This window comes from Acipenser ruthenus, chromosome 32 (assembly GCF_902713425.1).
Source record: "Acipenser ruthenus chromosome 32, fAciRut3.2 maternal haplotype, whole genome shotgun sequence".
Lineage (NCBI taxonomy): Eukaryota > Metazoa > Chordata > Actinopteri > Acipenseriformes > Acipenseridae > Acipenser > Acipenser ruthenus.
In genome coordinates, this window is record NC_081220.1 from 10,587,939 (window position 1) to 10,603,111 (window position 15,173).

The window sequence follows — 15,173 nt, forward strand, 5'->3', positions numbered from 1 at the left end:
CCAGCTCTTCTGTAGCAATTCCCAGAGATGTAGGGCTCTTGTGGGTAGCTTTGCTTTGACTCTTCTGTCCAGTTCGTCCCATACAAGTTCTATGGGATTGAGGTCTGGAGACTGGGCAGGCCAGGTCATCATATTGAGTTGTCCTTCACTTTCCTTCTTCACCAGATAGTTCTTGCACAACTTTGAGGTGTGTTTCGGGTCATTATCTTGCTGAAGAATGAAGGACTGCCCAACTAGCCATAATCCTGATGGAATGGCATGCCTCTGAAGTATGCTATGATAGCCATGCTGGTTGAGCTTGCCATGGACTTGGTAAAGATCACCAACTCTGTCACCAGCAAAGCAACCCCAGACTACGACACTGCCTCCTCCATGCTTGACAGTGGGAACCACACATGCAGAACTCATGCACTCACCCTCTCTGCATCTTACAAATACTCGGTGGTTGGACCCAAATATTTCAAATTTTGACTCATCGGTCCATAAGACCGACTTCCACTCCTCAAACATCCAGTTTCTGTGTTTTTTGGCCCAGGCAAGTCTCTTCCATATTCTGCACTCTTAACAATGGTTTCTTTGCAGCAATTCTTCCAGTTAGGCCAGCTTCACGCAATCTCCTCTGAACAGGGCAGCAGTGTGGAGTAGTGGTTAGGGCTTTGGACTCTTGACCGGAGGGTCGTGGGTTCAATCCCTGGTAGGGGACACTGCTGCTGTACCCTTGAGCAAGGTACTTTGCCTAGATTGCTCCATCAAAAACCCAACTGTATAAATGGATAGTTGTATTTAAAAAATAATGTGATATCTTGTAACAATTGTAAGTCGCCCTGGATAAGGGCATCTGCTAAGAAATAAATAATGATAATAATAATAACAGTTGATGTTGAAACATCTGTACTTCTAGTAGCATTTAGCTGAGCTTGTATTTCAGGGGCAGTAAATCGCCGACCTGTAACTCAGATGAACTTGTTCTCCGATTCTGAGGTCACCCTTGGCCTGCCTGACCCTGTTTGGTCCTCCTCAGTGCCAGTTTCTTCAAATCGTTTGATGGTCTTGGCCACAGCAGTTACAGACACTTGCAAAGTTCTTGCGATTTGTCTTAAAGATTGACCTTCATTTCTTAAAGTAATTGCAGACTTTTTTCTTTGCTTAAGTGAGCGTATTTTGCCATTTTCTGCTCCCTTACATTCAGGAATGACAAACTTATGCCTATGCTACCTATATTTATAGTAATCATGGACCCTCACCTGTTAACAATAATTGGTGACGAAAGGTTAATTAGGTAACATGCTAGTTAACTCGGAGAACATCTAACAAAGACACTTTTATACTTAGGCCAGTGTTCTAACACAGTGTTATACACATTTCAGACTTTTAACTGACTTGGGCTTCAGACTGAAATCCCCTTGCTTTGGGTGACCATTTCATTGAAATTGACAAGATTTACATTTTCATTTAAAAATAAAATTTTGGAATGCAATTCACTTATGATTATCAGCTTATACAAGTACACGTATCATATAATGAAATATTAAGTGTTTATAGACAAGTTTGTACAGTTAAAAGCATAGATAATCATGACAAACCTGGTTTCAAGCAGGTGTACTCAAACTTTTGACTGGTACTGAGATTGCACAGTGGTTTACACAGGCCTGTATTTTTTATTTTACATCTACTTTGAAATTCTAATTTCAGTCTGTATTTCATTTAGGATATGTAAATACATGGCACAGGGATATTTAGCTATGACATACAAACTCCATTGGCATATGTGCCACACAAATCCATGTTGGGCCAGGTTACATGCACTTGTAGAAGGGATGATCCTTGTGGGATACTCACAGACAAAAAGCAGGTCAACAGGATTTAACCAAAGGGGCTTAAACAAAGGGATCATCATTCAACTTTGATAAATCAATTGGCATATGAGCTTAAAGGACAGAACAAAAACTGGGCTGCAAATAATATGAGTGACGACCTGAACTTCAGCTTCCTATATTATACTGTGTATACAGACATGTAAGCAGGTCAGTTTTACATTGTAAATAAGATGAGAATGACGCACACTTGTTTTAATACGATTAAGTAAATGTAGATTGTGTGAAGCTCTACCCCTATAAAAATGTACCACGGTTTTATAGTGTAGCTATACTATTATTATTATGGTTGTACTGCATTATTGTAACACAAGGAATGTACATTGATGGTGTAGGACACATATTATACAATACAATTGTACTTTCACAGATACCATCGTACCTTGTTCCAAAATCCAGTGGTACATTTTTATAGGGTTCCGTTCTAACAGTATTGTTGCAATAGAAACAAACGGATAATTGAACACAGTCTCCAAAGAAGGAGGGCAGGATATGAATCAGAGGGCGGGCAGGGCAGGGGAGGGGCCAAATGTCACACCACAATGTTTGTTATATAGTTTACTAAAACAGTAGCTGATGCAAGAACAACAACTGAATGTTGTTTCGGGAAATCAGAATGTGTGCACTGTCACAATGTTTCGGACAGTATTATTTTTCAGTGTTTTGCTACAACCAGTTGTAGCAAGTACAGGTACGTTTTTTATATATATTTTTTTAAAACAAAAAGATTGAAAATCACATCATTTCAGAACGATGATTAGCATATGATCCAGTTTTAGAATAAAAAAAACGTTATATATCGTTATACCTGTGTGTATTACGTATACATAAGAGCAGGACTGCATTTTGAATTATTATTTTTGTAATGCAAATGCGCGTATTTTCATTAGATTCGCGTGCTTTTAATGTCGTGATTGTTTACTATTAGACACGAGTTTGTATTGACGCGCTTGTTTAACATCAACGACATTACATTTGACAAAAGAAATAAATAAATCACAATACAATGGAAGACGACACTAAATAAATAGTAAACAATCATTAAAAATATAAAAGTGCAAACCCACAATATTTTAAAATGCAAGGCAGAAGAAAAAAAGATTTAGAAAACGCCAGTAAGTTTTCTAGCCGGTGGGAGGGGAACGCAGAAGACATTTGACCTCCTAGATTGCTCCAGTAAAAAGGTTGTTATGATGTAAGCTGCTATGAAACGTAATGTATTGAAAATTGGAGTTTGCAAAACAATATTATAAAAAGCAATTTACAAACTAGATCTGAAGGGTTCTTAAATTAGCCCCTTTGTAATATTATGGCTAAGCGTGCTGAACTGTAGCCTACCTTTTGTGTGTATGTTCTTCGTTTCTGACCCCTTCATGTCCAATTCAAACTTTCTGTTTGCTTTTGGTTTGCAGTCCTCCATTCTCGTCGGTTACGGTAGCAAAAATCCATTTGTATTTTTGTAACCCCTTTTTTGACATACGGTGCTAATGACCGACACACACACGTGGATTACACTAGCAATACGCTGCAAATACTTCCGGTTCATCAAATCTTTATAGACAGTACAAGAGACAACGGCAAAATACGTTTTTTTCCATCTCGCGCTCTCTCCCTTTAAACCTTTAATTAATAATAGTTTGTTGTTAAGCCTTTAACTCACTGCTGCATACCAAATAAAGAGAAACATTGTTTTAAATTAGCAAGGGGGGAGAGAGCAAACAAACTCGTACTAGCACTACTACTAGAAACTAAACTAAACTTTAGTGTTGGTTAATAAGCTGAATTTGGCGACTTCTTGCCAGTTCAGAACCAGTCGAGGACAACAATTCTTTATTAGCTCAATCAAGATATATACGCGTGTACAAATAAACAATTTCTTAACCCGTTGGTAATTCGAATTGATTAAGAAAGAAAGGGAACCGGCTCAAAAATATGTTTAAAGAGACATCATCGTCACAGGGTGATATAAGAAAGTTGCAGGAGGGTGAGCTGTAACTATATGAATATTTATTTATATAATAACAATATTGCTAGTCCGAGCAGGTGATAGTTTATGGTCACGTAATAATTATTTACAAATATGTAACAGGTCCGAGTAGTACATGTGCTAAATCTAATTTATTTACTTTGGCGTGGCAAGAATGAAATCGATTACAGACAGTTTCTCAGCACTTCAACTACAGCATCTGCTTCAGTGTTGAAGTTAGAAAACAACCAGGAAAAAAAAGCACAACGTGCTGTACAGAACGTGTATGCATTAATGGGGTCCCTGCATAGTTTACAAAAAGCCAGTCGTGCTTCTAATTAGCTTCTGACCCATTTTTATAATACATAATATATTGGTAGCACTGAATTCATTGTATTTTGTATCTTGCTCTTATTGTAATTCTTGAAATGTGTATTGATTTATTTTTTGTGAAGATATACTCAGACTACGTGTGTTGCCGGTGTTATGTCAAAAACTGTCATCGGCAGAGAAGTGCCTTTTCTGTCGTTTGTGTGCATGCGAATTCATCTGCGCATGCCTACTGCAAACTTGTCATTTTCATTGCCAAATACTGTGTCAGCGACTCACAGACACTATTTGGCATCTACTGTGCCCAATACTGTCACTGCCTAATAGTGCAATGTGCAGTGTGACACTATTTGGCATTACACCTGTTGCAGTAACAGAGACCAAGGCAGTACAGTATTTATTATTAGTATCTAAATTCAAAGTTCATACCGTACATGATAGAACAAAACCAAAAAATATTCATAGCTGTTGGCAACAAGTATAGTTGTGTTGTGTACGGGTGTCTGCCAATGAATAAATAACACTGTGTAACATTTTTTTTTTTTTTTTTTTTTTGGTTCCTGGGTAGTAAGTGTTATTTCCTAATTGCTTATGCCTCAAAAGTATAGAAAATGGCTATTATTCCCCACAAACTTTGCTTTTGTGACCAGGACAGTGATATTTTGAAATTTACCTATTTTCCAGAACATTCCAGATAGATTCAGTGCTGAATAAACTTGGAGTAACTTCTAGAACTTTCTAGAACTTTCCAGTAATATAAATAGTAGTATAAATACAGGGGCCTTAAGCCCACCAGTTCAGTTTAGTTCCAGCTGCCTAAGTGGATACATATCTGCATTTTTCTGAGATGGCATCAAGGTCATAGGAGACTTCAAAATGGTGGCATTCCTGATGGGTCTCCAAGGCGGTTTTACCAAGTTTCCCTGCTATCTTTGCCTTTGGGACAGCAGGGACACCAAGGCGCACTACCACAGGCGGGACTGGCCACAGCGGACCGAGTTCTCTGTGGGGAGGAACAACGTCAAGTGGGAGCCACTGGTGGACCCCCGGAAGGTGCTGATGCCACCACTGCACATCAAATTGGGCCTTATGAAACAATTTGTCAGAGCTCTAGATAAGGAGTCGGCAGCCTTCAAGTACCTTCAAGACTTCTTCCCTAAGCTGTCTGAGGCAAAGGTCAAAGCCGGTGTCTTCGTCGGACCACAGATAAAGAAGATCCTGGAGTGCAATGAATTCCCCAAGAAGCTCACTAGTAAGGATACAGTGGCTTGGAACAGCTTTGTCGCAGTGGTTCGGGGCTTCCTGGGCAATCACAAGGCTGAAAACTATGTGGAGCTGGTTGAGACTCTGGTGAAGAACTACGGCACAATGGGCTGTAGGATGTCCCTCAAAGTCCATATCCTTGATCTTGATGCTCATCTTGATAAATTCAAGGAGAACATGGGAGCGTACTCGGAGGAGCAAGGCGAGCGCTTCCACCAGGATATACTGGACTTTGAACGCCGCTACCAAGGACAGTATAACGAGAACATGATGGGAGACTACATTTGGGGGCTGATTCGTGAAAGTGATTTACAGTATAATCGTAAATCTCGAAAAACTACTCACTTCTAAATCTTTTGTAGTCATTTTTGTATTACTTTAGTATAAATACATGTTAATTTGGATTCATATGTTGTTTTTTTCTGACTTTATGTGAACGAAAAGACACAAATTCGCCCGTTTTCTCATTGGAAATAGGTAAATTTCAAAATATCACTGTCCTGGTCACAAAAGCAAAGTTTGTGGGGAATAATAGCCATTTTCTATACTTTTGAGGCATAAGCAATTAGGAAATAACACTTACTACCCAGGAACAAAAATTGTGTTACATAGTGTTTTCAATAACATTTCATGGGAGGCAGAGTCATTTTTTGTAGGTTATGCTTTATAGTGGCAGTGTGTTTAAGTGCCAACTGTCTATGTGGTTTTCATCTCTATGATTGTCAAGAGATGACTTCAGCCAGCCCACTCCTGTTTGAGAGACTATTGTTATATATGGTGTAACAGGGGAGATCTGGACTGACTGTCTGGCACATCCGTATTACTGCAGGTAGAGGGCAGCAGTCTCGTGGGATCCGCCTGTCGGCCATGGCGATGACACGGAGAGGTGGGGAAGAGTGTGTGTGTGCTTTCCCTCTCTCTGAGTGGCTGAGGGGCGGGCCTTGGGAGACTGCTCGGCCCATAAGAACTGGCTTGGTTATGCGCTCGGGTGGCCGGGTTGGGGAAAGTACAGTGTCGCTGGCAGAAGAGGCCAGCGTGAAATAAGGAGCAGGCGAGCCCGACTGAGGGGACAGCCTTCTGTAAAAATAATTTACAAAATAAAAGAAACAATTACCTACCCGAGGGGACGTGTATAGATATAAGGGGAACCCTGGCCAACCCCAGTGTATAAGCACAGCGGAGTGTAGGACGGAGACCCGTGCTGACCGGCTTAGCGGCAGTGGGGGCACTGCATAAGCAACACTTTCGTTTGTAGTTTTATTACTGTGTTTTATTTTCCCTTTTTCTTTCGCCTTCTGTTTTCATTATTACTTTTGAGCACTTGAAGGTGCACGGAGTTGGATACCTGTGTTGGTAACCCCGTGGTCCTGGTTTACTGTCGGCAGTATCCAGACCACGGACAACAGCGCCCTCTGCGGGCTAAAGTAAATAAAACAATTAATAAGAAAAATAAATAAATCTGGGCACCTGTGCGGTGTTTCTAAATAAAAACTTCTGTCTCCCGTGTCAGTGAATACCCTCACCCTTCCACATATGGTTTAATATTTTAAATGTCTACATACCAGCTTTTTTTCTTTGGTTGTTTTTTTTTTTTTTTAGAAATTCAGAGGTATGGGTCCACGCTCAAAAAAGGGAATTACATCCATCCATTATCATAGCCGCTTATTCCTTTAGAGGGTAACCCAGAGCCTAACCTGGCAGACACAGGACAATGCAAGACAGGACTACACCCTGGATGGGATGCCAGTCCATCGCAGGGCACCACACACACACACACACTCACACACACACACAAACACACACACACACACACACACACACGCACACACACTCGCTCACACACACTCACTCGCTCACACACAGACACTCACACACTCACACACTCACACACAGGGGGCAATTTAGAGTGACCAATCAACCTGACCAGCATGTCTTTGGACTCTGGGAGGAAACTGGAGTACCCGTAGAAAACCCACAATGCAAACACATTGGGGAGAACATGCAAATTCCACACAGACAGCTGCCCCCTCCACTGTGCTGCCCAAAAAGGGAATTCATATGAGCTTTATTTCTTTAAAAACATTCTTGATAAAGCACACCTTTTGTTAAAAGAAATTGTAAACTTTTTCCAGCACTCGGAGCAGAACAAACATGTTTCAGCACTTCGGCCTTCATCACTGTGTTCAGCCAAAGTGGCCATTTTTTTAACAAAGAAGTGCTTAATAGGGTTCCAGAGTGTCATTGCATCCAGCTAAGGTGCTTCACCAGAAGTGCAGGGTGCTATAGTCCTATAGCCTGGAGATCAATGCTGGTTCTAAGTGCAGGGTGCTATAGTCCTATAGGCTGGAGATCAATGCTGGTTCTAAGTGCAGGGTGCTATAGTCCTATAGGCTGGAGATCAATGCTGGTTCTAAGTGCAGGGTGCTATAGTCCTATAGCCTGGAGATCAATGCGGGTTGTAAGTGCAGGGTGCTATAGTCCTATAGGCTGGAGATCAATGCAGGTTCTAAGTGCAGGGTGCTATAGTCCTATAGGCTGGAGATCAATGCTGGTTCTAAGTGCAGGGTGCTATAGTCCTATAGGCTGGAGATTGATGCTGGTTCTAAGTGCAGGGTGCTATAGTCCTATAGGCTGGACATTGATGCTGGTTCTAAGTGCAGAGTGCTATAGTCCTATAGGCTGGACATCAATGCTGGTTCCAATCCAGGCTCCGCCGACCATGGCCAGGAGTTCCCAGGGGGTTCCCAGGGGCCACCACACAATTGGCCGAGTGCTGCCCGGGTGGGGTGGGTTTAAGTCGGCAGGGTAATCCTTGTCTCATCACAGCTGCGCACCAGCGACTCCTGTGGTGGCCGGGCGCCTGCCTGCCTGCCTGCCTGTGAGTTGTACTGAGTTATTTGTGGAACTGCGTTTCCTCCAATGGCGCGCTAAATAAGAAAACAAAAGAACATTGAACGATCTTCCACTTGAGCGAGGTGGTTCATACAATATCAACTGTGTTATTGTTTTTTTACCCAGATGGCCTTCTGTAAAACTCTGTTACATTATTTTAATTTTTCTTTCTCTTTGCAGAAATGGTCTATTTGGTCGAGGGAGATCAATTCAGAATGGAATTACCAACTGTGCCAACTGGGAAGGAAATTAATTTGAGACGTGGCCAGGACACATTCCAAAGCATAAAAATTGCAACTATTATAAACAAGACTTTAACATACATAGATGTCCAACTTGAGGGCAGAATGAGGCTGGAAGAAAACACAATTATAATATCCAACTTGAAAAATAACGACAGCAATTTTTACAAAATTCAAGTTAATGGAGATCGGGCATCTGAGAAGAAATACAATCTGACCGTATACCGTAAGTCTACTCCCACACCTGCTTGTTACGTCTGTCTATCAATCTAGGAGGTAAAGTACCTGCCTGCTTGTTCAAGGGTCTAACTAGCTAGCTATCTGTCTGTCTATCAATCTAGGAGGTAAAGTACCTGCCTGCTTGTTCAAGGGTCTAACTAGCTAGCTATCTGTCTGTCTATCAATCTAGGAGGTAAAGTACCTGCCTGCTTGTTCAAGGGTCTAACTAGCTAGCTATCTGTCTGTCTATCAATCTAGGAGGTAAAGTACCTGCCTGCTTGTTCAAGGGTCTAACTAGCTAGCTATCTGTCTGTCTATCAATCTAGGAGGTAAAGTACCTGCCTGCTTGTTCAAGGGTCTAACTAGCTAGCTATCTGTCTGTCTATCAATCTAGGAGGTAAAGTACCTGCCTGCTTGTTCAAGGGTCTAACTAGCTAGCTAGCTATCTGTCTGTCTATCAATCTAAGAAGTAAAGTACCTGCCTGCTTGTTCAAGGGTCTAACTAGCTAGCTATCTGTCTGTCTATCAATCTAGGAGGTAAAGTATCTGTCTGCTTGCTGCTAAAACACTAACTCCCACCTGCTTCTTCTTCCTCCCTTATACAGCCCGTTATCCAATACTTGAAGACCTGCATGTCGCCCCTGCACAAAACGGCACTGAAACCAAAGAAGGTAAAAATATATACATACCTAACAAGCCTCTCTCATTTCATAAGATTTTCCAAGATGTAAAGTAAGCACCGCAAGTTATTATTTAACTCACTCACTGCCTTATACCCAATGGGATTGCTTTTGGGCGCCATATAGTGCTGGCAGTCAATTACTTTTTTTTTATATATAATTTTAGTAGATTCATGACTGTTAATGTATTTGAAAAAAAAGAGATATGTTGTCTAGTTTTTCTTTAAAAATATGAAGAGCTTCTTCATACCAAAATTAGTTCAATGTCAATTCCACACATTTCCAGATATTTCTATAGATTTACTCCTGGAGAGGTAGCCTTATTATCACATAGTGTAAAAATCACTGCGATATTTCACTTGTACCTTGTTTGTTTTATTGTTCCTCCTACTAACATAGGAATTAATAGTATCTAAAATAAAAAATAAAAAAAAAACATCAATTTACCAAAAGCAGTGAAAATGGATATAGATCATTTTGGAATGAAGCTCTTCATATTTAGCTTTTTAAAATGTGTTTGTATATAATTAACTGTTCTTAAATATTTAACTATTAAAAATGTATACATTTAGATGTATTTTTCGCAGACATTTATTTTTCTTTCCTACATTTCTTTAAGATTTAGATAAAACCACTGAGAATCCTGGAATTGGAATTGGAATTGGAATTGGAATTGGAATTGGAATTGGAATTGGAATTGGATTTGGAATTGTGTTTACTGTGATTGCTGGGATTGTGATCTGGAAATATAAACGTAGGTACCTGTTTCAATCACGACGTTTACATTGGGAATACCGCGTATTCTGAATACCAGCCGTATCCCGAATATCAGTATTCCAAATCCGTATTCCGGAATACTCCCCTCGTATTCGGAATACTAGCCCTTGTAAACACCTTTTTCAGAATACCAGGGTTTTTTTTTTTTCTAGGCACACGAGTCGTCGTTTTATAATTTCCAATATATATAAATAAGACGACGGCTTGTGTGCCTAACAATGCCTTTGCAAAAACTGTGCACTCATGTAGTACCTTTATGACCAAAAATTGGTTGCCGACTACGCAATATCTTCATCATTTTGTACTGTACTAGTACCATTCGCATACAGAGTTCCTCTGCGGCAAGTTTCTTTTTTTTTCTGATGAAGCAGCACGTGAAGCATTTCTAGTTGTTGCTGCTCATGTGCCGTATGCACTGAATAACATTAAAATACTTTAAACAGCTCTGAAGAAGTTACACATTTTTAATGTCAAGTGTTTGCTCTTTGCTGTAACATGTGATTGCATTTAAAAAAAACAAGACTGCTGGGAGCTCCCAGGGGGTTCCCAGGGGTTGGTGCACAATTAGACAAGCTTGAACTGCCAGGGTGGGGAGGGTGGTTACCTGCATCCCTCCCTACCTCTCTCCCTGCTTCCCTGCCTCTCTCCCTGCCTGCCTGCCTCTCTGCCTCACTGTCTGCCTCCCTGCCTCAATCCCTGCCTGCCTGTCTGCCTCCCTCCCTCCCTCCATGCCTGCCTCCCTCCCTCCCTGCCTGCCTGCCTCCCTCCCTCCCTCCATGCCTGCCTCCCTCCCTCCATGCCTGCCTCCCTCCCTCCCTGCCTGCCTGCCTCCCTCCCTCCCTCCATGCCTGCCTCCCTCCCTCCATGCCTGCCTGCCTCCCTCCTTCCCTCCATGCCTCCCTCCCTCCCTCCATGCCTGCCTCCCTCCCTCCCTGCCTGCCTGCCTCCCTCCCTCCCTCCATGCCTGCCTCCCTCCCTCCATGCCTGCCTCCCTCCCGGCCTCAACCCTGGTCCTGGGGGGGGGTGGGGGGCAGTCATTATGTGTTATTGGTAAATTTTGTAACTGCCTAAGTCCTGCCCTTGCTTTTCGGCCAATCAGAATCGAGGATTTGACATTTCTCTGCCCGTGTTTAATCATCATAAATGTCATCTTGTTTTTAAAGATGTCATTCTGTCCAGATGCAGAAGAAACAAAAAAGCTGAAACTGAAGATCCTGAACAAGGTGTTGCTCTTAGGTAAGTCGATGACAGCAACCAGACATTTCATTGAATCAATCTAGCCTGCCTCACCTTACGAGGCTATACTAGCCAGACTAAGTGTTGTGCTCTTATACCAGAGCAGAGAGACTCAAACTGTTCTGTTACATTTTTATTTTAAATAAACACTCAAATATTCCATCAGTCCATTATCATAACCGCTTAATCTTTCAGAGCACTGATTTTCAATTCTAGTCCATGGGGATCCACTGTCTGTTCTGATGGTTTTTGTTCCAACCGAGCTCTCAGTTACTTCATTGAACCAATAATTTGCTTAATTTCTATCCATCCATTATAATAACCGCTTAATCCTTTAGAGGAGTCAATACATCCATCCATTATCATAACTGCTTAATCCTTTAGAGGAGTCAATACATCCATCCATTATCATAACTGCTTAATCCTTTAGAGGAGTCAATACATCCATCCATTATCATAACCGCTTAATCCTTTAGAGGAGTCAATACATCCATCCATTATCATAACTGCTTAATCCTTTAGAGGAGTCAATACATCCATCCATTATCATAACTGCTTAATCCTTTAGAGGAGTCAATACATCCATCCATTATCATAACTGCTTAATCCTTTAGAGGAGTCAATACATCCATCCATTATCATAACTGCTTAATCCTTTAGAGGAGTCAATACATCCATCCATTATCATAACTGCTTAATCCTTTAGAGGAGTCAATACATCCATCCATTATCATAACTGCTTAATCCTTTAGAGGAGTCAATACATCCATCCATTATCATAACTGCTTAATCCTTTAGAGGAGTCAATACATCCATCCATTATCATAACTGCTTAATCCTTTAGAGGAGTCAATACATCCATCCATTATCATAACTGCTTAATCCTTTAGAGGAGTCAATACATCCATCCATTATCATAACTGCTTAATCCTTTAGAGGAGTCAATACATCCATCCATTATCATAACTGCTTAATCCTTTAGACGGTTGTGGTGAGCCAGAGCCTAACCCGGCAGACACAGGGCAATGCAAGGCAGGACTACACCCTGGACGGGACGCCAGTCCATCACAGGGCACCACACACACACTCACAGGGCAATTTAAAGTGACCAATCAACCTGGACAGCATGTCTTTGGACTGTGGGAGGAAACCGGTGTACCCGGAGAAAACCCACGCGGACACAGGGAGAACATGCAAACTCCACACAGACAGACCCCCTAGGGCATTATCAAAACCCAAGACCCTGGAGATCTGAGGCAGCAGTGCTAACCACCACACCACTGTGCCGCCCCATTTGCTTAATTTGACTTTTAAAATTATTTAGTTTACAAAAACTTGGAGAATTAAATTTCCTTGTTATATCATTTTATATTGAGCTTGAAATCTCCATCTGTTTGAAATAATTAGCCTAATCAGAGTTATATTATTAGTTCAATTAAGGGTTCAATTAAGTAATTGAGAGCTCAGTTGGAACAAAAACCAGCAGGACAGACAGGGAGTCCCCAAAAGAAAATAGTCCCGAACATTTTTTGATTAAAAAACAAGAATGATGCACAGATAAAGATAAAAAGCAACATGTTTTTTTTTTTTTATTTAGAAAAGCATTTTTGTTTTATTTGATAACTTTTCAACCCCCTACTAAATAAATTCACAGTACAGTAAATCCCATCTCTTGTACTGATGTAACAGCTTACCAGTATTTTACTTGCACAACAAAATCCAGTCCAATCAGTAATGTTGCTGCTATCATAATTGAAAGCCGGTGTACGAGCGGATTGGTTTTAAATGTAATTTACAGTTATAGTTTGGGTGCTAAACAATGCAAATAAAACAAAGTTTCTTGTCTTTAAATGGAATCCAACAGACCAACGAACAGCACACAGGATTCAACAGGGTAGAATCTTCAGCACTGGTGAGTACTGGTTTTAATTAAATGTGTTGGTTTCAGATCGGCACAGAGTATTTCCAGGTTTTTAAGTTCTATCTATATATAGGGCTTCTTCAAGCTGGACTGATTTCTATATTGTTTATTTGCGCAGTAAGTTCAGAGTTAAGGTTATTGGTAAAATAGTTACCCCCACCCCTAAAAAAATCTTCTGTTTTCTTTTCTGTTTTCAAATGTTGACAAGTATGTTATCAACACAAGAAACTTAATGATTTTTTTCCCCCCACAGACCTAGAGTCCACACATTATTGCAAAGTAAAGAAGGGATTTTTTTTAAATAAATTTGGATTCTTCAGTTTTTTTTACCCCCATTTTCTCCCAATTTGGAATATCCCATTGTTTTTATTAAGAGCTTGTTTCGGTGCTGCTGCAACTCCCATGTGGGCTCGGGAGAGACGAAGACAGACAGACAAGCACACTCAAGCGTCCTCCGAAGCGTGTTCTTTCAGCCAACCTCCTTTTTTACACCGCAAGCCGACAGCGAAGTCAACCAAAGCTATCGCGCCGTTGGAGGAAACGCACTTCCGCAGACAACTCAGACAACTCACAGGCAGACGCCCAGCCAGCACAGGAGTGGCTAATGCACAGTGAGACGAGGATTACCCTGCCAACTCAAACCCTCCCCGTCCGGGCTGCTCTGACAGTCGTGCACCGCCCCCTGGGAACTCTGGCATAGCCTGGATTCCAATAAAAAACGGAATTTATAGTGGAACATTTGATCAAATGACTTAAGACTTAATGTTTACTTCTGTGCAATATGGGTCAATTGGATCAAACTTCAGGTTCTACAGGAGTGTCATATCAAGCTGTATTTGTTACAATCTCAGTTATTTTAAGCTGCTTAGGATATCTTTTCATTTTTATTTTTTTAAATATCTGTTACCTCCCGATTTTATCCCAGTTGTTTTTAAGACCGTCTGTCGGTCCCACCACTACTGCTAGGCGAACAACAGGCAGGCAAGCAGGTGTCGGCTAATTCAAAACTGGAAATGTAAGCTGCTGTAAAACTGCCAGGATTTTTTTTTTTTTTATGTTTTGGTAATTTTAACTTAAAACTTTTATATTCTTATGACAATCCCCCCCATGTCTTCCAAGCATTAGGGTTAGGCTCCGGTTAAAATGATTACGATGATAATGAAGGGAAAGGGATGTCCATCATTCCACAATTAACAATGTGAACAATGTGTATGCACTCCTCATTTGCTACTGACCAATAATTACCACTGTATTGTACTGAGACATAAATGTATTGCTGTATTTATTTTTATATATAAAATGTTTTTTAGTAAGTTATTTGATAGAGGAATTAGATGAAACCCCAGACCACATATTTAAAAAGGATTAAAGTGATATATATATCTATCTATATATATATATATATATATATATATATATATATATATATATATATATATATATATATATATCCTGCATTGTGTGATTTATGCTATGAAATTTATTTTAGAAATTGCCCTAACTGCTGCTCAAGTGTTAAAAGCCAAGTAATATTTTTAAGATTCCTATATATATATATATATATATATATATATATATATATATATATATATTTGTAATGGTCTTCGGAAGGATGTGAAAATGATTTTATAGTATTTATATTGTGGAAAACTGTGTGTATTTAAAAAAGTTCAATTACTAAAACAAAAAACCCTGATCATTCACACATTAATTCATGTTACTGACTTTGCAATAACCAGTTTACCAGCATTAACTTATAACGGTACCTCAGTT

The 15,173-nt window shown here is 40.4% G+C and overlaps 1 protein-coding gene and 1 long non-coding RNA gene across 5 annotated transcripts in view; one reads left to right on the top strand and one right to left on the bottom strand.

Annotated features, from left to right (window-relative positions):
- LOC131703144 (uncharacterized) overlaps nucleotides 1-3,412 on the bottom strand; it is a 29,281-nt gene extending 25,869 nt beyond the window's left edge. Inside the window, exon 1 of the long non-coding RNA XR_009309686.1 lies at nucleotides 3,213-3,412. This is a non-coding gene — a long non-coding RNA (uncharacterized LOC131703144). The remainder of the gene's footprint in view (nucleotides 1-3,212) is intronic.
- On the top strand, nucleotides 2,412-14,765 carry LOC131703143 (uncharacterized). Of its 4 annotated transcripts, none has more exons than XR_009309683.1 (7): nucleotides 2,412-2,565; nucleotides 8,506-8,793; nucleotides 9,392-9,457; nucleotides 10,086-10,220; nucleotides 11,407-11,479; nucleotides 13,344-13,391; nucleotides 13,654-14,765. XR_009309683.1 is itself a non-coding variant. In XM_059006065.1 (7 exons), the coding sequence occupies exons 1-6, from the start codon at nucleotides 3,807-3,809 to the stop codon at nucleotides 13,375-13,377; spliced, it is 648 nt and encodes a 215-aa protein (XP_058862048.1). In that variant the 5' UTR covers nucleotides 3,552-3,806; the 3' UTR covers nucleotides 13,378-13,391; nucleotides 13,654-14,765. The 4 variants fall into 4 exon arrangements, 1 of the variants encoding a protein (XP_058862048.1); XR_009309685.1 differs by having other exon boundaries at nucleotides 13,775-14,765; XR_009309684.1 differs by lacking the exon at nucleotides 2,412-2,565 and adding an exon at nucleotides 2,933-3,058.
- The last annotated feature ends 408 nt before the right edge of the window (nucleotides 14,766-15,173 follow it).

Coding starts and splice junctions, on each gene's coding strand:
- LOC131703143 (XM_059006065.1), top strand. CDS start 3,807: ATGTTTAAAGAGACATCATCGTCACAGGGTGATATAAGAAAGTTGCAG. Junction 3,859..8,505: donor TATAAGAAAGTTGCAGGAGG/GTGAGCTGTAAC, acceptor TTCTCTTTGCAG/AAATGGTCTATTTGGTCGAG. Junction 9,458..10,085: donor CGGCACTGAAACCAAAGAAG/GTAAAAATATAT, acceptor CATTTCTTTAAG/ATTTAGATAAAACCACTGAG.